Source organism: Saccopteryx leptura, chromosome 4 (assembly GCF_036850995.1).
Source record: "Saccopteryx leptura isolate mSacLep1 chromosome 4, mSacLep1_pri_phased_curated, whole genome shotgun sequence".
NCBI classification, from domain to species: domain Eukaryota; kingdom Metazoa; phylum Chordata; class Mammalia; order Chiroptera; family Emballonuridae; genus Saccopteryx; species Saccopteryx leptura.
Window position 1 is genome coordinate 30,459,531 of NC_089506.1, and position 16,326 is coordinate 30,475,856.

Genomic DNA, 16,326 nt, shown 5'->3' on the forward strand with positions numbered 1-16,326 from the left:
TATTTCCATTGACATTAAAGCAAGGGAAAATATATTTAAAGTAAGAGAACATCATATTTAAGAAGAAAAGTTTTTAATTGTTATCAACCCAAGGAACAACTGAGCCAGGGTAAAGAAGTTGTTAGTAGTTGTATCAGTCTGCTAGAGTTGCCATAACTAAATACCAGAGACTTAAAACAGCAGATATTTATTTTCTTGTCATAGTTCTGGAGACTGGAAGTCCACGATTAAGGTACTAGCATGGTGTCTGGTGAGGCTCTCCATGTGGGTGGCACATGGACCTCTCCTCTCTGTGTGCTCTCTCTCTGGTGTGTATGAGTGGGGTCAGGGTTGGGGGCGGAGCAAGCTCTTTGGTGTCTCTCCTTATAAGGACACTAATTCTGTTGGCTTAGGGCTTCACACTTATGACCTCATTTAACTAGAATTACCTCCTTAATGGCCCCATCTCCAAACACAGACACACTGGGAACTAGGACTCCATCATAAGAATTTTGGGAAGTGGGGACACAAACATTCAGTCCATAATAGAAGTCTCTGACCTCCTCATTTTAATCTTTTCTCCTTATGTTGGCATGCTTTCACCTGATCCCACTGTGGTAATCTGTCTTTTTCAGCTGCCTCTTTGAAATGCCAGGTTTCTCACTGCGCTGAGCCATCCACTTTCCTGTGGCCTGTCTTGTCCCCTCTCTTCCTTTTCTTATGTAGCAAAACTTTCAGTATCTTTAGTGAGAGATTCCAAGAGAAAGCCACCTACCTAACAGACCCGTTTGTACTGAGGTGTGGGTGATGGGATGTAGAGTGTTCCTGTCCAAAGATGTGCTGGTTTGAACCAGCAGCAGCAGCTCAGGGTTTGTTAGAAATACAGATTCTCAGGTCTAGCACTAGAATGAAGCAGAAGTTTGGGAGGTCACAGCAGTCTGTGTCTTAACAAGTTTTCCATATGATTTATATGCATCACCAAGTTTGAGTAACACTTTTCATCTTAGAAGAGAAGGCTGCGGGGAAGGGGCCGAGTCTCCCTGACAGAATTTTGGGCAGTGTAGCAGATATTTTCAGACAGAGAGGCTTTCCAAAGTCTTCTACGCTGTTTGATAGGAATTAACTTTTATTGAACATTTTCTCTATTCCAGGCACTGTACCAGGTGATTTTAAGTGTATTACTTATTTAATTCTCACCAAACTCCTGAGAGATCCTACTTGACCCCTATATAATGATGTCAATATGTACAGAAATCTTAGTGGTGTAATTATTTTCTTTCACTCTTCTTTTCTACAAGGAGATGTAAATTTAAAAATTTCAAAAAAATTATAGTTCCTTAAGTTTGCAACATTTTCAGCTTGTAAAGCATTTCCATAGCCTTTATCTCATTTGTCATACTGTCATTGTACAACATCAGTGTACGACATCATTGCAGAGCACTGTTTATTTTCCTCATTTTATGCATAAGAATACTAAGGTTCAAGAAGGTTCTAAGTTTGTAAGTGTTAAGTAGGGGTGCAGATCTAAATCATTTGACCTGAAATTTGTTGATGTATATATATATGTGCTATGTATAGTCAGCATTGCTATGCCTTTTGAATTGGTGGGAAAATGGTAATTTTCCAGGTTTATTTCTAAGAGTTGTCTTTGAATGTCTAGTGATCACTAATGAAAAGAAGTTAGGGTAGATAGCCTACAATAAAATGACTCAGATGTACTCTCTCTGGTAATGGGGAAGTTCGAAAGTTCAATAAAAGAATCACTATATTTGAGTAAATGCTAATTTTTTCCTCCTACTGCTTCTAGAGTAGTGAGTGGTCTTAACTTTTTTGAGGTCACAAATCCCTTGAGAATTTGATTAAATCTGTGAACTGTCCTTGCAGAAGTGTGTACATAATCATAGGGACTGGGGTTGTGGGAAAGAAGATAGCACAACTTTTCTCTGCCTGTGCTGAACAAATTTAAAAATAAAATAAAAGGATAAGTTAAACAGGAGGTTATAGCATTACTTTTAGGCCTTGGCCAGTTGGCTCAGTGGTAGAGCACCGGCCCAGCATGTAGATGTCCTGAGTTCAATTCATGGTCAGGGCACATAAGAGAAGCACCCATCTGCTTCTGTACCCCTCCACCTCTTGCTCCCCCACTTCCCCTCCTGCAACCATGGCTCAAATGTCCCCTAGCACTGAGGATGGCTCCATGGCCTCTGACTCAGGTGCTAAGAAGAGCTTGGTTGCTGAGCAATGAACAGTGCCCCAGATGGGCAGAGCATCGCCCCCTAGTAGGCTTGCCTGGTGGATCCTAGTTGGGGCGCATGCAGGAGTCTCTCTGCCTCCCCTTCTCTCACTGAATAAAAAAGTAAAATCACTTTTTTTTTATTGATAAGGGCTGGTTTGGAGGACTTAACTTTGAATGAAAATCTAATGGATCTACTAATCCTGAATCCAGCATTAGGCAGATTTAGCCATTCATGTTCTGTGCTACATGCTGGCAGACATGCTTCTGGAGAAGCATCATGGAATTTGTGCTCTCACTGGGCGGTCAGTGACTTCCAAAAAGGAAGAAGGGCAGAGCAAAGCCAAGTAGCTCCAGTTTATTCTTTTTAAGTTCACCACAGGAGGAGGCAAAGGGTATGTATGTGTGAGAGAGAGTGAGAAGGGGAGCCGGTGCAAGGACTGAACGGAGTTGTATAGTTGAAAGGCTTCAAGACTCCACAGGCTTTTCCCAAGCTTACTCAAATAGACTTTAATATCTGTAAAGGTACAGCAGGAAAAAGAAAGTGCAAGTAATCATTAAGGGGTTTGAAACTTCCAGCCAGAGCCCCCCAGGGTCCTTTCTCACTTTCACAGACATGCCATGTCCTCAGTTTCCAAAACATTGAGTGAAATGTGTAAAGAATCAAATTTTCAGAGGAGCCCAGGCACAAATTTACAGAGGGGTCTTTTACCCTACACCAGTCATGTAGCTCAGTGGTCCCCAACCTTTTTTGGGCCACGGACCAGTTTAATATCAGAAAATATTTTCATGGATCAGCCTTTAGGGTAGGACGGATAAATGCACAAAATAAAATTAGGCGACCGGTGTAAAAACTGTGGTATTTTTAAATATAATTGTTGAATTTACGAGACAAGTGTCAAGAGTGAGTCTTAGACGGATGTAACAGAGGGAATCTGGTCATTTTTAAAAAACAAAACATTGTTCAGACTTAAATATAAATAAAACAGAAATAATGTAAGTTATTTATTCTTTCTTGGTGGACTGGTACCAAATGGCCCACGGACCAGTACCTGTCTGCGGCCCGGGGGTTGGGGACCACTGATGTAGCTGAAGTCATGCTGTGTGACTGGTTAAACTTCATGCAAGCCGTCAATCTGTCCATCTCTAAACAATATAGATAAGCTGGCCCTGGATGCCTCCAGGGGAGTTTAGACAGTTTAGAACCATACATGGTGCATTATAAATCACTAGCTAGGACACTGCATTCCTGACTTCCCCGGAAGCCCTCGAGATAAGGAGGGGCTGATAATGCAGCTGCTCCAGTTCTGCAAATGACAGTCTTTGCTTGACCAAAGGTTGGTCAGCCTCTTGAACCTTCTAGGCCCATTGGTGCACTTCTTTGTGAAGTCCAGTTTTAGCAAGAATCCTGCTAAGTCAGTTTAGCAAAACCCCTCCACCCTTGATATCTGATTACTCTGGATGTCTGACCAGGTTGCTCATCCTCCACCATCCTCAGGTGACATCACCCTGGGCAGTCTTCAGTAAGAATCTGTTAGGCCAGTTTAACCAGAGCCCCCTTCAGCCTTTGATGTTTCCTCTTGCAAATTTTCTTTCTACTGATCCCCACCCAGCTTTTTAGCCATAATTCCCACTTGCGCATGCTCCTTTTGGAGCCGAGCCTGATCGCTCTCCCCTAGTGTAACGTCGGCTGCAGTACCTTTCATGGTGATCCTGAATATGGGTCTGCCTTGTCATCTTTAACAAGTGTCTCTGTGTGTGTGTGTGTGTGTGTGTGTGTGTGTGTGTATTTAATAAAGAGAACCCTATCTTTACACATGTGGTTGATACTACTGATGCTCCTTAACATGCTTCAGGAATCAGCAATACTTGTTTCCTCCACCAACTGATACATTTTGCTTCTGTACCTAGGGGGTGAAGGAAATGAGTCCTTCTTGTTTATATAGGACATTTAGAAAAGAATAAAGCATTTACTTTCCTTCTAGAAATATGATGTACTATATACAACCTAATTTATGCATTTCCTGTAAGATATATCAGAAAAATTTAAGGGTATTATTTGTGTTACTGTTTTTTTATAACCACGTTTTATGACCGTTAGAACAAATATTCAACTTGACATTTTCTTATGAGGAAGTGATGCTTACTGTTTCAGATGCAAGTCCATTTGTGAGCTTTTAGTTTCATGGTAGCTACTTTTTTTTTTGTATTTTTCCGAAATGAGAATGGGGGGGGCGGAGGCAGACAGACTCCCCCATGGCCCTACAGGGATCCACCCGGCATGCCCACCCGGGGTAATGCTCAGCCCCTCTGGGGTGTTGCTGCTCTGCAATTGGAGCCAACCTAGTGCCTGAGGTGGAGGCCATGGAGCCATCCTCAGCGCCTAAGTCACCTTTGCTCCAGTAGAGTTTGCTCCGAGCAAAGTTTGCTCCAACTTTGGCTGCGGGAGGGGAAGAGAGAGACAGAGAGGAAGGAGGTGGGGAAGGGTGGAGAAGCAGATGGTCACTTCTCCTGTGTGCCCTGGCCGGGAATCGATCCGGGACTTCCACACACCGGGCCGGCATTCTACTGCTCAGCCAACCGGCCAGAGCTATGGTAGCTACTTTTTAAAATAATTATATAACAGGTGAAAGATTTTATTCCTGCTCATCTATTCCAGGACAGATAAAATAATTTTAAATGGTGTGTTTTATTCCTTTTCCAGAGACCTTTTGCCCAAAGATTTTGTAGTTTATACCTACAACAAGGAAGGGGCTCTGATCTCTGACCATCCTGATATACAGGTAATATGTTTTATTCTCGATCCTAAAGCAGAGTTTAAAACAATTATAATTTTAAATTGACTTCTCTGTCAGTACTCAGGACTGTGATGCCTCACAGCTTTGACATTATAATACACGTGTAGTCCTGGGGGCGGCAGGGTGGTGAGTGCATTCATGTGGATTAAACTGGCCCTCACAGCTCTCCATGTACCCAGTAGCCAAGTGGCTTTTGTGTGGTTTTTTTTTAAAGACCAGGAGGATAATCTTCTATTTACTAAAAGTCCTTAGTGATTATGAAAGGAGTAAGTTTGATATATATATTTTGAAAGTAGATTTTTTTTGGCTGAAATTTACTATCTTCAAAAGCACATTTTACTTCCTTATTAAACTACGTGATTTAAAACTAGTACTTAGTAAAAAACAAGCACTGGTTTGCTGTTTTATGTTCCAATTTTTCAATGAAAACAGTTCTTCCCTAAAGAGGTGTGGCCCCCTTTGCATCAGAGAACAGAGTATTCCTAAGGACAGAACTGGCCAGTAACACTTGAAAAAATTTGGCAGATGTCATTTTGGCTTTATGTGTTATTTAATTGGCGCATAAACATTTCTACTTGTATTCTGGGAGAGTGTTCTTACAATGCTTTTTGGCAGTTAGGTATTGTCTATATTTTTCTTTTGTAATGGTTTTCATAAGAAGTCTTTGTTCCCATTAAACATGTGTTATTTTTCCCCTGAGCTTTGTGATATTTTGCTAGCTATTGAATTGTTTTTGTTAGTTATGCACTTTTGCAACACTCTTCAAATAAATAGAAAGCAAAGCCTTTATTTTAGAGTAATTAGCCTTTAATTAATTAATTAAAAAAATAAGAAAATGCTGAGTTAACCCTATCCTTTTCTGATTCCTTTATCTTGGTGTTCTGTTTGTTCATTGTTTAATAGCAAATTAGTAGAAGAGCTTAACTGTACATGATAATTTAAACCAGATTACAGGCCATCCATCCATCCATCCATCCATCCATCCATCCATCCATCCTTCCATCCATCCATGTACCCAATCGTCCATCCAAAGACTACTATGGAGTGAGGCCAGAGACTACATAATTTATGCCATTTGACAAAAGCAGTGATCTCAAAAAGGCTTTTTCTTTTCTTCTTTTTTTTTTTTTTTTCTGGGAGAGGTTTCTTGGCATGGTTCTGGAGATACACACTGTTTGGATTCAAATCATGATTCTATCATTTATTTGCTGATCAAATTACTTTAACCTGTTTGTGCCTTAGTATTCTCACTTTAAAATGGGAATAATAATTATAACTTCATGGAGTTATTAGGAGGCTTACCTGAGTTAATATTTGTGAGATTTTTAGAACAGCCATTTTGACAATTTTTAACTCAATAAATATCACTATTGTCTTGGCGGGTGGCACAGTGGATAGAGTGCGTCCAGAGTGTCGAGGTTGCTGGTTCCAGCCCAGGGTTCCCAGCTTGATTGTGGGGTCCCTGATCCTGAGGTCGCCAGCTGTTCCCAAGGGCGGTGGCTCTACCTGAGGTCTCCGGTTTGTGCCTGAGTCAGGGCTTGACCCCAGAGGCACTGGCTAGATCCCGAGGGTGCCACCAGCCCCCTCACTGGTTGGTGCCCTAATCAGGGCACATTGAAGAAGCAATCAATGGTTTCACAACTAAGTGGAACAACAGGCTGATGCTTCTCTCTCTCCCTTTAAAAAATTATTATTGTTTGTTATTATTGTATATATGCTTAAAACTGCAAAAAAAAAGATTTCAAGTAGAAATTTATGTAACTGTTATCTTAAAGTATTATGGAATTGTATTTTCCTGGGTGTTTGAAAAATACAAACTAGGACAGATAGAGTCTTTCACTTATTTCTTGGTTATTGAATATTACGTTTGTTTGTTTGTTTGTTTGTTTATTTATTTATTTATTTATTTATTTATTTATTTATCTTCTTTTCCGAGTGAGAGGAGGGGACATAGAGAGACAGACTCTGCATGCACCCTGACTGACTGGGATCCACCTGGCAACCCCTATGTGAGGCTGATGCTTTGTCACTCTGGGGCCATCATGACCAAGCTGTCTTGAGCTATTTTTAGTGCCGGAGGTGAAGGCTCCATGGAGCCATCCTTAGTGCCTAGGGCTGATGCACTCGAACCTATTGAGCCATGACTGTGGGAGGGGAAGAGAAAGAGAGTGAGAGAGAAATGGGAGAGGTAGGAGGTGGAGTAGCAGGTGGTCACTTCTCCTATGTGCCCTGATTGGACATTGAACCTGGGACTTCCACATGGCAGGCCAGTGCTCTACCACTGAGCCAACTGGCCTGGGCCTGAATATTGTTTAGATAGATGAAAGTATGACTGGCGGTTTTAGATACCAATTAAACTTTGGTACTGTTTTTTTTTTTCTTTTCTTTTGCATATGGCTTGATTGTTTGATATCATCATGACATATACTTCTGTACATAAAATGCAATTAATTTACACTGAGGAAATTTAAATGCTTTCCCTTGTGGTTCTTTTACTTAAGATCAAAGTACAGTAATTTATAAAGCTGTTATGTGACTTTCATCATAAGTGTCTTCTACAGGCCATTTTTCACAAAGAAATAAAATTTTAATAACCACTTTATAGTAATTGCTGTACGAAAGAAAGTTCCAAATTACTATATTTTAGAACTTGGGTTACCTTGCCAAATGCATTAGAAAAGACTTATTTAATTTTTCCAACTGATTGATGCTTTTTGTTTCCTGAAAAAATGAATTGACTGTCCATGGCTCACTTGATTCTTCTGGTTTGTCGACTGTTCTTTAATAGTTCAGTGTCCTTCTGCTCCCACTAGTGGAGTTTTGAGGTTAGTTTGTGTGTTTCCAAATTGCTTATACCATTTGTACTTTTCTTGTCATCATACAATTTAATTAGATGTTTTCTAAACTTACAAAATATGATTTGTTTTTTTTTTTAAGTAAATTGAGTGCTTTGGAATGCTTTAGTTAAAGCAAGTTATTTAAAAAAAATACCAACATGTTGTTAGATTGAGTGACCAAGTGCTAGATTTTAATCCTGTCAAATAAGAGAAGTTTTTATTATAGTTGAAGCTAGAAACATTTAATTTTTGAGTGCTATGAGTTAATTGTATTACTGTCCCCTAAGTATTAACTCATCTGTAATAGAAAGTATTTTTTTCCTCTAATGGAAAGGCAGTAATACAAAAGCTATAACAACAGAACATTGGAAAGAAACACATTAATGATTGTGAATTGCCTCATACAAGAACAAGTTGTACAGTGTAGAAATTCAGCCTGTGTTGTTTAGTGTATGATTGTTTAAAGTTTTTTTCTTTTTCATTGAATTTATTGGGATGACATTGGTTAATAAAATTATATAGATTTTAGGTGTACAATTCTATAATATGCCAGTCAGTATATTGTAATATGTGTTCACCACCCCCAAGTCAAGTCTCCTTCCATCACCATTGTCCTCCCTCTGTGCTCTTCTACCTCCTCCTATGCCCCTTTTCTGCTGGTAACCACCATACTGTTGTCTATGTCCGCGAGGTTATTTCCACAGTTTTAGACAGGAAAATTTGTGTAGATTCCCCTTGATTCTTAGAACGTTAACATTTTACTGCAGCTGTTCTATTTCTTCTTTTATATTTTCTTCTGAACCATTGTTGAGGTATGTTGCAGACATGGTGTTCCTTTTTCCTTAAGTACTTCATTGTAAATTTCCTAAGGACAAAGAATTTATTCTGTAACCATAATACAATCCTCAAAATCAGGAAGTTAACACTGAAGTAATGTTATCTAATTTAAAGACCTATTGATTTTTTTTTTTTTTGGTCTATTATCCCAATAATGCCCTTTATAGCTGCCTGATGGTGAAACGAAGGCATGTGGCCACCAAAACACCTTTGAGTATCTGGAGACTGGAAAATGAGTCAGGCAGCTCCATAGAATATAACAGAATTTATTGTAGGGTGAGTTCCTTACGGGGATAGGATCGGAGTGGAAGGCAACCCCACAGTCTGTTGAGCTATTATCCCCGACCAGGCATTGTGACAGTGAATGTTTTAGATGGTGTAGCTAAAGCACTGATGACTGGCAAGACAAAGGGACAACGAATGTAGTATGTGCCAGAAACCATACCTCTTGGTGGTCTTATGATGGTGTGTATGATTGCTTATAGTTGATGCCAGCACCTAGTTTGACATTTAGTTTGGTTGCCGTGTCATTCTGGCTGTTATTGACAAGAATTTCTATGATTATATTGTAAAGGTTTAAAGAATACAGATAATCATTAATTATAAGGCCTTAGTATGCTGGCTGAAACTAGTGAGATTAGAGTTCACGTAATGAAAAAACTTGAACAACAAGAAATCAAGGCCACATAGATGGAGTCAGTCTTGTCCATATCAACGTCTACTACGCAATAGCGAAAGAAAATCCAAGTTCACGTGTTGCATCCAGTAGTCATGTTTCTTTAGTCTCCTTTAATCTGGAAATACTTATCTTCCTTTCCTTGTCTTTCACAACATATATAGTCCAACTTTTTGTAGAATGTCCTGCCATTTGAGGTTTGATGTTTACTCATGATCAGTTTCAGGTTATGTACTTTTGGCAGGAATACCACTGAAGAGATACTGAATGGTTCTCAGTGTATGAAATCAGTGAGCATATTCTGCAATTAGCCCAATTATCGACAGTATTAACATTGATTATTTGGTTATGGATCTGTCTGCCAGGTTTCCGCTCTGTAAAGTTACTGTTTTAACCTTTTTAATTAATATTATGGTTAGATAATTTGAGACTCTACAGATATCATGTTACTTCTTAAATTTTACCCACTAATTTTAGTGTTTAGTATTTGCCTAAAGCAATTGTGATTATAATGGTTATTAAAATCGTGATTTCCTAATTTCATCAGTGCTTAGATATAATTCATCAGTGTTTTCTACTATAAGAAAGAGTTTTCTATATAATTCATCAGTGTTTTCTACTATAAGAAAGAGTTTTCTATATAATTCATCAGTGCTTTCTACTATAAGAAAGAGTTTTCATCAGTACTTTCCACTATAAGAAAGAATTTTCCCTTATTTGTTTATATCAGTACAGACTCATAAGTTCTTACTTTATCATCATTGGTGAGATTGAAGATATTTTCATAAGTGTAAGGGCATTTTTATATCCTCCTTTGAAAATTGTCTTTGTATCTTTTGCCCAGCTTTCTATTAGGTTTTTAATCTTTCCCCTCATTGTTTAAGAGTACTTTATAAGTTAAGAATATTAACCCTTATGTATGGTATATTTTCTCCCAGTATGAATTATCTTTTGACCTTATTTTTTGGTGTTTCTTTCCATGTAGAAGATTAAAAAACTTTTTTTATGTAGTAAAAATTATCTGTTTTTTATTGCATATAGCTTTTGAGTTATAGTTAGAAACTATTTCTCTGCGTTGAGATTAAAGAGGAATTCACCCATGTTTTCTTTTATTTCTTGTATGGTTTTATTTTTTTATATTTAGATTCTCTATCTATTTGGAGTTTATTCTTATTAGAGGGAGAGTAAGGGAGAGAGACAGAGAAAGAGAGAAAAACTTTGATGTGTCGTTCTACTTATTTATGCTGTTGTTGGTTGATTCTTGTATGTGCCTGGAGTGGGGATTGAACCCACAATTTCGGCATGACGAGATGATGCTCTAACCAACTGAGCTACCTGGCTAGGGCTAATTTTATCCTTTTCTAAATGTTGAACCAATGAAACAAGTGCCATTTATTAAAAGTGCACTTTTTGTCACAGTGATTTGAGGTGCCACTTTTATCATAAAAGTTCTGTACTATATATACTTTAGACTCTTTTGAGAGTTTCTGTTTCACTGGTTGGCCTTTCAATTAATTTTCCACCAGTACCATGCTGTTTTAATTATTAAGGCCTTGTGATATGTCTCAATGTCTGGTAGGGCTAGTTTCACTTCATCCTACACCCTTGACTTTCTTTGTTTTTATTTTTTTAAATTTTTTTGTGCTTTGTAATTGTTGTAAAGATGAGAAGATCTTATTGTGTACTAAAAAAAATGTATTATTAGTAAGTGATACTGTGTTTGCATTTCCAATGGTCAATTTCTTGCTTAAAGTTCAAGAATAAGGCTCTTTAGTTTTCAAAGAAGGTTGAATGTATAACTAATAATAGTAATATAATCAATATATCTATAGGAAGAAAATAATCTGACCAAAACCACTTCTTTTTACTACAAACTAAGTCTTTCCCCCTTGACATCATTAGCCTGCCATTTAAAATAATGAAGTGTTAGAGGTAACATAATGCTGTCTTTTTCTATTTCTAGGCTGAAAGGTTATTGGGGTAGAGAGAGCTGTTTGTACTTAGTATTCTTTAGAATTCCACCTCAACATTTGTGTACTTGTAGGGTGGTAGTAGATCATCTGTACCTCTAGTAGGGTAAAGAATGCCAGGTGGTATTATGAGATGCCAATAATATAAATAAAAATTTAAATTTACTGCTCTTAATTTTGTTAGCTCTGTAGTTTCTATGATGCTTTTCAGCAATGTAACAGTATTTGAAGATAATACAGTCTTTATCATTTAGGATCATTGTCATTATTGGGGTTATGTGGAGGGAGTTTATCATTCATCCGTTGCTCTGAGTGACTGTTTTGGACTCAGGTAAGGAATTTTCTTTATCAGTTCCTTTTCTCCTCCATTTCTTAATCTTTTACCTACCTCTGTTTCCTAATCAAATCATTTTGGGGAACTGAACAAAATTAGATTTTACTTGATATTGCTGAAGGTCTTTCGAGTTATGTTTTAGATATCATTCTTTGTATGTTTATCTAGGAAAATATAACAGTTGATTAATTTTAATATTTAAAGAGAATCTCATTTTTTAAGGCTGCTAAATATTTTTTTGCTATTTAAGATAAAATATACTTAAAATTTCTGTAGCATTTTACATTCATAAATTTTTACTTACATTATTTTGCTTAAGTCTGATAATTGACTGAAAAGGGGCTCATTATCTCCACATTTAGTTGAACAAACCAAGGTTTGGAGAAAGTGTATCACACACCAAGTGAAGTGATAATAACATTAAAACTACATTTATTGAGGGCCTGGCAGTATAACACCAGGGTTGGTTGGTTGCATGATTGAACTAATAAATATTACTTTTATTTCTTAATCCAACTATATAATATGGCTACAATCATCACCATTTAAGTAGTAACACTTATAGAATAGTTACTGTATGTCAGACAATGTTTTAAGTATTTTGCATTAATTAAGTAATTTAGTTTTCAGAACAGTCCTATACACAATGTAAAGTACTGCAAGAGATGAACTTGCTGAAAGTCCCACAGCCAGTAGGAAACATATGGGATTCAAACTCTGGTCCTCTGGCTGCAGGCTCCACACTTACAGCCACTGTCCTTTATTGCTTTCCATTATAAAGTAATCACTCAGAGAGGTTAAGGAACTTTTAGGGAGCGATGCTAGTAAGTAGCTGTTTTGAGCCTTAAATGTAAGTCATCCTGACTCTAAAGTCTTATATTTTTCTCTATGCCATGCTACTGGTTCTTACATGTGTTAAAAATTAGAACTTGAATTCAGATTTTCTGATTCCTTTTCCTGTGTATTTGTTTTTTCACTCTTAAAAATTTTGTATTTGTAATGCAACGCTTAAGAGGATTGCTGCATATAGACAATGTGAGTTATGGGATTGAACCCCTGCGAAACGGCTCTCATTTTGAGCACATCTTTTATCGAATGGATGATGTCCGCAAAGAGCCTCTGAAATGTGGGGTTTCTAACAAGAATATGGAGACAGAAACCACACAGGATGAAGAGGAAGAGCCTCCTAGCATCACTCAGCTACTTCGAGTAAGGAAATAATATATTTCTTCATGGCTCAGACTAAAATATTTTATTTTTTTGTTTTGCAGCTTAATACAGAAAGCTATTTTTATTGTATAAAGGTGAAGTGTAATTGTTCTGAGTATTTTTTTCCTTTTTTTTTAGGTTTTTAAAATTTTCAATTATAGTTGACATACAATATTATATAGTTTTTTAAAAATTTTATTTAGAAAAGTAAATTTAACAGGGTGACATTGATCAGTAAGAGTATGTAGTTTTCAGGTAAATGTTTTTATAGCATTTGAACTGTAGATTATGTTGTATACCCATCACCCAAAGTCAAATCATTTTCTGTCACTGTGTATTTTTCCCTCTTTACACCCTTTCCTGGACACCCTCCCCCAAAACCCCCACCTGCTGGTAACCACTTCACTTTGTCCGGAAGTCTCAGTTTTATATCCCACCTATGTGTGAAATCATACAGTTCTTAGCCTTTTTCTGATTTATTTATTTCACTCAGTATAATGTTCTCAAGGTTCATCCATGTTGTCGTAAATGGCAATATGTCATCATTTCTTATGGCTGAGTAGTATTCCATTGTATATATGTACCACATCTTCTTTATCCAATCCTCTATTGACGGACACTTTGATTGTTTCCATGTCTTGGTAACTGTGAACAATGCTGCGTTGAACATGGGGTTATGTCTTTACATATCAATGTTTTTCAGTTTTTGGGGTAGATACTCAGTAGAGGGATTGCTGGGTCATATGGTAGTTCTGTTCTTAATTTTTTGAGGAATCACCATACTTTTCTTCCATAATGGTTGTACTAATTTTCATTCCTACCAGCTGTGAATGAGGTTTCTTTTTTATCCACAGCCTCTCCAACACTTGTTACTACCCTTGTTGATAATAGATAATCAGACAGGTGTGAGGTGTTATCTCATTGTAATTTTGATTTGCATTTCTTGAATAGCTAGTGAAGATGAACATTTTTCATATATCTGTTGGCCAAATGTCTGTTCAAGTCCTCTCCCCATTTTTTAAAATTACATTGTTTGCTTGTTTGTTGCTGAGCTTTGTTGAATTCTTTATGGATGTTGAATAGTAACCCCTTATCGGAGCTGTTTTTTGCAAATATCATCTCCCATTTAGTTGACTGCCTGTTTTGTTGTCAGTTTCTTTTGCTGTACTGAAGTTTTTTGGTTTGATATAGTCCCATTTATTTATTTCTGCCTTTACTTCCCTTACCTTTGGGGTCAAATTCATAAATTGTTCTCTATAGCTGAGGTCTGTGAGTTTAGTACCTATGTTTTCTTCTAGGTAACTTGTTGTTTCAGATCTTATTTTTAGGTCTTTGATCCATTTTAAATTAATTTTTGTGCAGGGAGACAAACTGTAGTAAAGTTTCATTCTTTTGCATGTGGCTTTCCAGTTTTCCCAGCACCATTTATTGAAGAGGCCCTCTTTCCTCTATTGTGTGTTTTTGGCTCCTTTGTCCAAGATTATTTGTCCACATATATGTGGTTTTCTTTTTTAGCTCTCGATTCTGTTTCATTGGTCTATATATCTGTTTTTCTGCCAATACCATGCTGTTTTTCTTTTGTTTTTTAAATATTTTTATTCATTCATTTTTATAGAGAAAGGATAGAGAGAGAGAGAGAGAGAGAAAGGGCGAGAGAAAGAGAGAGAGAAAGGGGGGAGGAGCAGGAAGCATCAACTCCCATATGTGCCTTGACTGGGCAAGCCCAGGGTTTCGAACCAGCGACCTCAGCATTCCAGGTTGACACCTTATCCACTTTACCACCACAGGTCAGGCCACCATGCTGTTTTGATTATTGTGACTCTACAGTATACTTTGAAGTCAGGTAGTGTGATAACTCCAGCTTCATTCTTTTTCCACAGGATTGCTTTGGTGTTCATTTTCTGTAGTTTCATCATTGGCATATGGAAAAGCAATAGACTTTTGTATGATGATTTTGTATCCTGTGACTTTACTGTATTGGCTTATTGTTTCTAATATTTTTTTTGGCAGAATCTTTGGGGTTTTCTTTATACAGGATCCTGTCATTTGCAAAAAGTGATACTTTTGCTTCTTCTTTCCCAATAAGGATGCCTTATATTTCTTTGTATACCTGATTGCTCTGACTAAAACTTCTAGACTGTATTGAGTAAGAGTGGAAAGAGTGGGCAGCCTTGTCTTATTCCTGAGTTTAGAGGGAAAGCCTTTATTTTCCACTGTTTAGCATCATATTGGCTGATCGTTTGTCATATATTGCCTTTATTATGTTGAGATACTTTCCTTCTTTTCTGATTTTATTGAGTGTTTTAAACATAAAGGGATGTTGTTGTATTTTAGCGAATGCTTTTTCTGCATCTGTTGATAGGATTATATGATTTTCTTTGTTTTGTTGATGTGTGGTATATTATGTTGATTGATTTCAATATGTTGAACCATTCTTGTGCTGGAATGAATCCCACTTGATCGTGATGTATTATTTTTTAAACATGTTGTTGTATTCGATTTTGTTTAGGATTTTTGGATCTGTATTCATTAGAGATATTGTTCTGTAGTTGTCCTTTTTTTGTGTTGTCCTTACCAGATTTTGGTATCAAGGTTATGCTGGCCTCATAAAATGTGTTAGGAAATAATGCTTCTTCTTCTGTTTTTTGGAGGACCTTGAGAAGGATAGGTACCAAATCTTTGATTGGTTGGTAGAATTCTCTAGTGTAGCCATCTGGTCCTGGACTTTTATTTTTGGGGAGATTTTTGATAATTGTTTCAAAAATCAATTTGGCTCCTTTGTCCAAGATTATTTGTCCACATATATGTGGTTTTCTTTTTGAGCTCTCGATTCTGTTTCATTGGTCTATATATCTGTTTTTCTGCCAATACCATGCTGTTTTTCTTTTGTTTTTTAAACATTTTTATTCATTCATTTTTATAGAGAAAGGAGAGAGAGAGAGAGAGAGAGAGAGAGAGAGAGAGAGGGCGAGAGATAAGCCAATACAGTACAATACAATAAGCCAATACAGTAAAGTCACAGGATACAAAATCATCATACAAAAGTCTATTGCTTTTCCATATGCCAATGATGAAACTACAGAAAATGAACACCAAAGCAATCCTGTGGAAAAAGAATGAAGCTGGAGTTATCACACTACCTGACTTCAAAGTATACTGTAGAGTCACAATAATCGAAACAGCATGGTGGCCTGACCTGTGGTGGTGAAGTGGATAAGGTGTCAACCTGGAATGCTGAGGTCGCTGGTTCGAAACCCTGGGCTTGCCCAGTCAAGGCACATATGGGAGTTGATGCTTCCTGCTCCTCCCCCCTTTCTCTCTCTCTTTCTCTCTCTCTCTCTCTCTCTCTCTCTCTCCTTTCTCTATAAAAATGAATGAATAAAAATGTTTAAAAAACAAAAGAAAAACAGCATGGTATTGGCAGAAAAACAGATATATAGACCAACAGGTCTA

At 37.3% G+C, this 16,326-nt stretch overlaps 1 protein-coding gene across 1 annotated transcript in view; it reads left to right on the forward strand.

Moving 5' to 3' along the window:
- ADAM9 (ADAM metallopeptidase domain 9) overlaps positions 1 to 16,326 on the forward strand; it is a 133,040-nt gene that overhangs the window by 14,320 nt on the left and 102,394 nt on the right. The window contains exons 4-6 of the mRNA XM_066380389.1: positions 4,917 to 4,995; positions 11,585 to 11,661; positions 12,678 to 12,873. Coding sequence (XP_066236486.1) covers positions 4,917 to 4,995; positions 11,585 to 11,661; positions 12,678 to 12,873 — 352 coding nt within the window. The remainder of the gene's footprint in view (positions 1 to 4,916; positions 4,996 to 11,584; positions 11,662 to 12,677; positions 12,874 to 16,326) is intronic.